The sequence below is a fragment of the Emiliania huxleyi genome, assembly GCF_000372725.1.
Source record: "Emiliania huxleyi CCMP1516 unplaced genomic scaffold EMIHUscaffold_260, whole genome shotgun sequence".
In the NCBI taxonomy this organism is placed as follows: Eukaryota; Haptophyta; order Isochrysidales; family Noelaerhabdaceae; genus Emiliania; species Emiliania huxleyi.
In genome coordinates, this window is record NW_005200087.1 from 112,014 (window position 1) to 120,306 (window position 8,293).

Sequence of the window (8,293 nt, forward strand, 5' to 3'; positions counted from 1 at the left end):
CATTGTACGTACTGTAATCTGTATTTGGGAGGTACTAAACCGTTCGGAGAGCTCGGTGTACACGAGTCACGAGCCGCGGGGGCCGGGCGTGCCGGCGACGGCGCGGAAAAACCGCGTCACTAGACACACTAGTCACTACTCGTCGCGACGCCGACGGAGAGACACACACTAGTCACTACACACAGAGACGAGAGAGAAGCAGCAGAACATGCAGCAGAAGACGACCGTGAAAACGCGGCGCGATTAATGAACAGAATGCGATTAGAGCGCAATCGTGCGCCGCGCCGAAGCGCGTCCGCGAGCCGCCAGGTAACAAGGGAGGATAGCGACTCGACGATTCCACACCCTTTGTGGACATCAGTGGTTGACCATTCCGCCGTCGGCAGTCACCACCACCCCGGTCACGTAGCTGGATGCGTCGCTGGAGAGAAAAGTCACCGGCCCCGCCATCTCCCACGGCTCGGCGATGCGGCCCATCGGCACGCTCTTCTCGATAATGAACTTCCTCGCCAGCCAGCGAGGGTCGTCCTCGGCCAGACCACCGCGCAGCATCGGCGTATTGACCGGACCGGGGGCGAGGACATTGACGCGAATCCCCTTCCCAGCATAGTGGGATGCCGCCTGCTTGGAGAAGCCAATCTCGCCCCACTTTGACGTGGTGTAGGCTGGCCCGCAGAAGGCCGCCTCGCCGCAGACGCTGGCGACGTTGACGATTGCGAGCGTCGAGCCTTTGCTTGCCGCCTTGAGCCAGAGCGCTATCTGGGCGTGCATACACAACAGGGTGCCCTTGACGTTGACCGACATTTCGAGCGAGTGGTTGAAGTAGGATGGGAAGTCGTCGTCGCCGATCTGGTGGAGGCCAGCCGCTCGTGGTGGGCCAGCCGGCGTTATTGACTGCCACATCCAGCGAGCCAAAGGCATCCATTGTGCTTGCGACTGCTGTCTCAACGCTGCTCAGCTCTCGGACGTCAATCGCAAGCCACTTGAGCGCGGGCGCCGGCTTATCCGACGGGCAGCCGAGCGGCGCCGGCAGCGCTGTGAGATTCGCCGCAGCCGCTCGCGTCTTCTCCTCATCGTGACCGATCATCATGACCCGGGCGCACTCATAGTAGAAGGCCTCGACAGCAGCAAGACCAATGCCTGAGTCGCCGCCGGTCACAAGGACGGATTTTCCGGCAAAACGCGGCGCGCCCCAGTGCTTCGGGGCCACCGTCGCAGCGGCGACCGTGGGCAGTGAGAGCACAGAGAATGCGAGCATGGATCGAAAGGACCTGGCGATTTTGAGCTAGCCTTCGTGTTATGAAACAAACAACAGTGGGTGCCACAGAGGGGCGTTGTTTTTTGTTTTTCCCAATCAAAGCGACTATTCCCGCAGGAATTCTTGCACTACCCAAGCTCTTCGCCACTTCGCGCCCGGCCAGGCACGACGGAGGCGCCCGGGCAGCCACGAGGTCGGCCATGAAGCCGGTGCACGTCCAGCTAGGCCTCGCTGTGCTTGGGGTGCCGCTGGTGCCGATTGCTTCAGTCCGACAGCGGCTTCAGCGAGCCAAACCCCGACCGCCGCTCCCGCCTGCTCACAGATACTCTTCATCTGGAAGCCGGACGCCAAGTGGCCGAATCCATTCTCGCTGAGGCCGCCCGCGCAGAAGGAGTGATCGCGCGCTGCAGCTAACTGGCGCAGCGCAGCTCTTCTTGCACGCGTGTGCTCTCGATCAACCTAATAGTTTCAACACGCAGCTGTGCGCCTGCCATGTGCGCGCAATGGTACAAAAACCTGTGGCCGCTTTGGCTGCACGTCGTCTAGCCCGCACAGCAGAGCCTCAGCCAGACACCCCACAGCACACCCCGGCGCGGCACACGCCGCTCCTCGCCGGGGACCCGTGTCGTGTTCGCGGTGGGGTGTGATTCCACATCTCGCTGCTATCTCTAGGAGTAGAAGGTCCGCCGCCCCGCGCGTTGCGAGAGCCATCCATTGCCGAGGGAGAGGGCGATAAAGGCAGTGACGAGCAGCATCGCCAGCGGGACCGCTATCAGCAGCAAGTCGCCCATCGGGTTGACGTGCCCGAGCGATGCGCGATAATCGGCCACGCGCCTCAGGCGCGTCAGCGCCTCCACCGCCGCCCCCGCGCGCTCCAAATCGGCGACGCCTAAGGGGATCACACGCCGCTCTTAAGCCGCGAGCCAAGGCGGGCGCCGGGGGCGAGCGCCCTCGCCGGCGTGGCTGATGAGCTGCCGCTTGGGCCAGGAGCGCCGCTCCTGTAAAGGGCCGGCCGGGTGAGGCGTTTTGGCGTGCGCAGCCGCGACAGAGACCGCCGGCCGCGCGCCTCCAGCACCGCGGGCATGTGGGACAAGAGCTCGTCCAAGCTGCCACACGCAGCCAGGGTCGCCGTCCGCTGTATGCTGCATGCCCACACCGCCGCACGCAGCAGGACCTGTGGCGGGTGGTGGCCGTGTGGGAGACGGGCGGAGCGCACGAGTGGGTTGGGACGGGGCCTTGACGGCGAGATGCTCTCGGCTGCTGCGAGCGCTAGGCGAGCGCAAAGCCCACCTCGTATCCCGTCGGGTCGCCGGACATGGCCAAGCCCTCAGGAGGGAGAGGCCTGGCATCGTGGCCGCGCGGCCGGCCCGTTGTGCGAGCCTTATTCTCCTTGTGCCGCCGTGCCTCTCCCTTTCGGTGCTCCTCGCGCTTCTGCTCCTCCTGCAGACAACGCAGGGCAGTCGCGGTCGGCGTGGCCGGGACTTGGACTGAGCGGGAGACGGTGGCAGGGCTCTCACCCTGGGAGGCTGCTGGACCGGCTCTGGCTCCTGCAAATCGTGGACGATGTACGTCTCGGAGCTGCGGTGGACCTCCTCAGCCGGGACTGGCTCCGGTTCCTCCTGCAGGTCGTGGACGGTGTACCGTGCGGAGGCGCGGTGGACCTCGGCAGCCAGGCTGGAGGCGTCCAAAGTCCCGGGCTGGAAGCCCTCCTCCTGGAGCACCGACTGCCGCGGCTCCTCCTCCTCCTCCTTGAGCCGCGATGCGTTCGGCGGCGCGTCCAGTCCAGTCATATGTTATGTACGTCGTTCGCGGGAGAGGGGCACGCGCGGCGGGCGGTCATCTCGGATTGAGTTTTCATTTCACTTCTCGCTCCAAATTCGGGTCGGAGCGAGCGGGCAGTGGGCCCCGAGTTTGAAAAGGGGGCTACGGACGCTTGCGTCCTAGCCTCCAACAACGCCTCCCCGGCGCAGAGGGGCCCCCGGAGGGATCGAGGGATGCTCAACCGCTCCACGCCACGCGCGGTCCTATTCCCAGCTCCGCTGACCACAGGGATTTTAAGGGGGGGGCCGTGCTTCTTTTTTCTCCGCATGCCCTGTCCGATCCACCCCTCTGGCCATCCCCTCTGGCCATCCCCTCTGGCCACCTCCTGACCTCCTCTGGCCATCCCTCCTCCCATCTCTTCAGTTCACTCGTGATGCGCGCGAGCCGCGTGGGTTAAGTACGGCCGTGGTTTACTCGTCGGCTTGGGCCGGCCGAGATGGCCGGCTCATGGGCGCGGCCGTTGGAACTGACTGCGTTGGAACAGGCGGCGGCCCCGAGAAGTACCGGTGCGCGGTGGCGGGGTCTTGCACGAGCAAGTGGCAGGGTCCCAATACATAGGGGCATCACAGATGGCAGCGACATCAAGAAAGAAAGAAAGAAAACGGACAACCCAAGGGAGGGATGGGAGGACGGCACGCCGCCACCACACAGGGATTTTAAGGAGAGGGGTGTGGTGCGCTAGCCGTGCGTCGCCCACCCTTGGGCGTCCGCCTCTTCCTAGATCTCTCTTCGCAGTCTCTCGCCGATTCTCGCTGCAACCTTCATGCCACCTCGCGGTCGTCCCACTCTCGTCGTTCTTTCCCTTGTCGCTTCTTCTTCTGTCGCGTCGCTCTCCTCTGCCTCGTTCTGCGGCGCCGCCGCCTCCTGCCTGTCCCTTGTTCTCGCTGCTTCTTGCGCCTTTCGGCGCAGCTCCGTCCTCCTCGCTGCATATCCTGGCCCCTCGAGTCTATCGAGCTCTCCTCGAGCAAGGACGAGTCTTCTGACGCCCACAGCCCACTGCGATCATTTGCCACCCAGTCATGTCGTTGCTCAGGTCCACTCTCTCTTCGAACACTTGTGCCTTCACTGATGATGCCGGCGCTGGGGTCCCCTTCGGGTGCATCGTGACATCTGACAACTGGATTTCCACTGGTTCGTCCTCCTCGCACCTCGCTCCTCGGAGTCATCTTCCCCCTCTTCCTTCCGCTCGGTTCTACGTTCAGTACGTTCGGCGTGGCTCACCCTCCATGCCGTGAACAGGCGCTTTATCCACCCTATATTCTTCTCTCGTTCCTCTGCCCGTGCCTTGTAAATAAATAAATAAAACGGGCACGCCAAACAGGGGTGGGAGAAGGACAGGCTCAGGGTCCCTACCTGCACGAGCAGGATCTTGTAAGGACGATCAGGGACACAGGGGAAGGGGAGCGGGGAGCGCATCGCGACACGGAGGGGGGCTGGGCAGGGTTCACCCACACGTCTTGTCATCAACACAAACAATTTTTTGGAACCATCGAACGAACCTTGTCGAGGTCGACAGATCCAAAAGGAGACGCTGAGCATGATGCTCTTCACCGTGGCGACCAGCGCCCTCGTGGCGCCGCTTCCGGCGGCGCACGGCCGCGCCGTGGCCTCCACGGCCGTCGTGGGCCACCCGGCGGTCGCCCGCTCTGCGCAGCCTGTCATGATCCTGCCGCCGACCGTTCGCGGTGCGGTGGTTGGCGGCGCTGCCGTCGGCCTTGTCAAGACGCTCCTCGACCGCAAGGGTGCCTCGGCGGCCAAGGTTGGCGATGGCGACGTGACCGAGGCGGAGGTCGTCGCCGCGCAGAAGCTCTGGGCCGACTCGATCGCCTCCATCTCCAAGGTGTACGCTGAGGAGGGCGACTACGTTGCGGCGGCGGGCGAGGCGGCTGGCAAGCTGTACGGCTACGGCCACGGCAATGTGCTGTTCAAGCCAACCAAGGCGACGGACCACCCGTTCCGCGCCACCGGCGAGGAGGCGATGTCGTACTTTGTCGGCGCCGAGGCGATGAAGAATGACGCCTTCAAGGGCGAGGACGCTGGCTTTGCGATTAACGGCGGCCGCGGCTGGAAGGACGTCACGTTCCGCAACCACCAGATCGAGCTCTTCGGCCCGGTGGCGCACGCGATGGGCGACTACGTCTTCACCGACGCGACCTCGGGCGACAAGGTGCGCGTCGAGTACACCTTCGGCTACAAGCGGTGCGAGGATGGCGACGTGCGCATCTGCCTGCACCACTCGTCGGTGCCGTACGTTGCGGCGCCGGCGGCGGTGACGGAGGCGGAGGTGCTGGCGGCGCAGAAGCTCTGGGCGGACTCGATCGCCTCCATCTCCAAGGTGTACGCCGAGGAGGGCGACTTCGTCGCGGCGGCGGGCGAGGCGGCGGGCAAGCTGTACGGCTACGGCCACACCGACGTGCTCTTCAAGCCGACCAAGGCGACGGAGCACCCGTTCCGCCCGACGGCGGAGGACGCGATGTCGTACTTTGTCGGCGCCGAGGCGATGAAGAACAACAAGTTCAAGGGCGAGGACGCCGGCTTTGCGATCAACGGCGGCAAGGGCTGGAAGGACGTCACGTTCCGCAACCACCAGATCGACCTCAACGGCGCGACTGCGCAGGCGAGGGGCGCGGAGCGGGGGAGAGAGGGAGAGGGAGGGTCGAGAGAGACGGAGCCCGCGCCCGGCACCGCCCGAACCCCCCCCCCCCCCTCCCTTCCCGCCTTCACCGCCGCCTCTGCTGCCACCAGGCGATGGGCGACTACGTCTTCACTGACGCGACCTCGGGCGACAAGGTGCGCGTCGAGTACACCTTCGGCTACAAGCGGTGCGGCGACGGCGACGTGCGCATCTACCTCCACCACTCGTCGGTGCCGTACGCGGCGTAAGCGCCGCCCACATCGGCGCGCGCGAGGGGCTGCCTTGCCGGTAGGGCGTGGCCGGTCCCCGCCCCGGTCCCTTTCCATCTCCGCCTCCCATGTGCATGGTCGCGAGCAGATTCCCACCGCAGAGGACGATCAGTCGGCGCACAGTGTGTCCTGCCCAAGTCGCTTCTAGGGCGACGCGGGAGGACGGCGTTCCTGCCTTCTGGGGTATTCAGACTTCTAGCTCGAACTAGCGAAGTAGGCGGTCCCGAGAAAGAAAGAAAAAGAGTCAAAAGACAACGCAAAAGAGGGACGGGGGACGACGGCACGCCGCCACCACACAGCACACAGCTCACAGGGATTTTCAATTTTAAAGTAGGTGGCGCCCCCAAGCTGCAGAAATATCCCGCGGTTTCTTTGTTTCACAATCGTACCTGTGTTAGTGCCAGTGCGCGCCAGTCCCGAAAAGAAAGAAAGAAAACGGACGCCAGTCCCGTGCCTAGAGTTGTATTGGCGAAGTTTTCTTTGTTTTCCCCACTGGGTTGTCCGAGGGTCGAGAGAGCCTCTGGTGGGTCGGTCTCCATGTCCCGCTACTGGCCCGAGCCGAGCGACGTCCGCAGGTCGAACGAGTCGGCTGCGGCCGCCGGCGCGCTCGCATCGCCGCCGAAGGGCTGGCCGGGCTGCTTCTCCTCCAATGCGGCGCTCAAGGCCTTCATGGGCAAAAAGGCGCTGAACGGGAAGCGCGTGCGCCTCACGGGCACACCGTCAGCGGAGGACGCGTCCAAGGCGAGCGCGGTGACGATCGAGCCCGATGATCCCTTCGGCAACGCAGAGCGCGTGCAGGCCGCGCTCGGGTGGGCGATTGTGAAGGGGTTTGTCGTCTACGAGTGCGCCGACCAGGCTGAGGGCACTTCGTTCGTGGCGCACTTGCGGTGGTGGAACGCGCGGGAGTCCGGCGTGTGGGTCGACTTCACGCCGCGCCCGGCCGACGCGCAGCAGATGGTGCTCCTCGAGTCGGCGCACGCCGAGGCCAAGACCAAGAAGGAGGCGTCGGCCGCAACAGCAGAGGCGGCTGCAGCGCGGCTCGCACTCGGAGGCTTTCTCACGCAGGCGGTGCGACGCGGCTGGCGGGCAGACACCCCCGCCCCCGCACGGGCGAGACCCAACCCCTCGTCCGCTCTCCCGAAGGCGAACGGCAAGCCCGCGCCTCCGGATGCCAAGGCGCCCAAGCAGCAGTCTGCGCCGCCGCCGCCGCCGCCGAGGCTAGACTTCAAAGGGGCGGAGGGCGTGGAGGAGCTGGCAACGCCGCTGCGGCAGCGTTTCTCCCCCGCCCCCTCGCAGTAGCGTCACCCGCCTCCCCCCCCTCGAGAGCAGGTGCTCTTGCTGCGGCGCGGCACGGCGGAGGCGCAAGGGAAGGCTGCTGCGGCCATTGCAGCGGCGGCGGCGGCGGGCGCAGACGAGGCGAGGCAGGTGGTGGGTGCGGGCGGGGTGGCGCCGCTGCTGCTGCTGCTGCGTGCCAAGGGCGATGCGCAGGAGCACGCGGCGCGCGCCATCATGTCCATGGTGGGCTCAGCCCGCACGCCGCCGCTCTCTCCCCTCTCTTGCCCACCGCTCTCTTGCCCACCGCGCTCTTGCCCCACCGCGCTCTTGCCCACCGCGAGCGCCCCCGCCCCCCTCTCCCCCGCAGGCCGACTCGCCGGAGCACCAAGCCTCGCTCAGCGCGGCGGGCGCGATCCCCGCGGCGGTCGGCCTCCTCCGCTCCGGCTCGCTCGGCGTCCAGGACGTCGCGGCCGGCATCCTCGGCAACCTCGCCATCCAGAGCGAGCCGAATTAAGTGGGGTATTAATTCATCACTACTTGATTACTCAATTAGGCAACCTCGCCATCCAGAGCGAGCCGAATTAAGTGGGGTATTAATTCATCACTACTTGATTACTCAATTAGGCAACCTCGCCATCCAGAGCGAGCCGAACCAGACCGCCATCGTCGCTGCCGGCGCGCTGCCTGGCCTCGTGTCGCTCCTCGCGAAAGGTCGCCGCGGCCTCGGCCCTCCCCCCTCTCCGCCTCCTCGCCCGCGGCTTGTCCTGCCCTGCCCCGCCGCCCCTCGCCGCGCCCAGTGCCGCTGCGGCTCCCGCTCCACTGCTTCCCTCGCTCCGTGTCTAGAGCCCACCCGACCTTGCTGGCGGGGTGGAATTTTACTAGGTAAGGTAAGGTAAGCTAAACTTCTCCACACACACGAGGTGGTGGGGCAAGGCGGGGCAACCCTCGCGTCTCCACGTCTGACGACAGGAGCCCCACGGCATTCTCGAAAGTGCAAGGCCCATTGCGCGTGGGTGAACGGCGTCTGTGTGTGTG

The 8,293-nt window shown here is 65.5% G+C and overlaps 3 protein-coding genes across 3 annotated transcripts; 1 reads left to right on the plus strand and 2 right to left on the minus strand.

Moving 5' to 3' along the window:
- Positions 1–4: 4 nt before the first annotated feature.
- On the minus strand, positions 5–1,276 carry EMIHUDRAFT_367471 (hypothetical protein). The gene is made up of 2 exons (XM_005777413.1): positions 88–1,276; positions 5–66 (listed from the first exon to the last, which is right to left on the minus strand). Exon 1 carries the CDS (start codon positions 769–771, stop codon positions 358–360), a length of 414 nt encoding a protein of 137 aa, XP_005777470.1. The 5' UTR covers positions 772–1,276; the 3' UTR covers positions 5–66; positions 88–357.
- A 650-nt stretch (positions 1,277–1,926) lies between these two features.
- On the minus strand, positions 1,927–3,048 carry EMIHUDRAFT_238001 (hypothetical protein; the record flags this gene model as incomplete). The annotated part of the gene is made up of 4 exons (XM_005777414.1): positions 1,927–2,147; positions 2,372–2,432; positions 2,549–2,698; positions 2,776–3,048. The coding sequence occupies 4 exons, from the start codon at positions 3,046–3,048 to the stop codon at positions 1,927–1,929; spliced, it is 705 nt and encodes a 234-aa protein (XP_005777471.1).
- A 1,539-nt stretch (positions 3,049–4,587) lies between these two features.
- On the plus strand, positions 4,588–6,215 carry EMIHUDRAFT_443720 (hypothetical protein). The gene is made up of 2 exons (XM_005777415.1): positions 4,588–5,698; positions 5,827–6,215. The coding sequence occupies exons 1-2, from the start codon at positions 4,617–4,619 to the stop codon at positions 5,960–5,962; spliced, it is 1,218 nt and encodes a 405-aa protein (XP_005777472.1). The 5' UTR covers positions 4,588–4,616; the 3' UTR covers positions 5,963–6,215.
- Positions 6,216–8,293: the final 2,078 nt, after the last annotated feature.

What these genes read in the sequence shown, in the direction of transcription:
- EMIHUDRAFT_367471 (XM_005777413.1), bottom strand. Translation starts at nt 771, where the DNA reads ATGCACGCCCAGATAGCGCTCTGGCTCAAGGCGGCAAGCAAAGGCTCG.
- EMIHUDRAFT_443720 (XM_005777415.1), top strand. Translation starts at nt 4,617, where the DNA reads ATGATGCTCTTCACCGTGGCGACCAGCGCCCTCGTGGCGCCGCTTCCG. An exon ending in AACGGCGCGACTGCGCAGGC is followed by an intron (nt 5,699 to 5,826) that starts GAGGGGCGCGGA and finishes CTGCCACCAGGC; the next exon opens with GATGGGCGACTACGTCTTCA.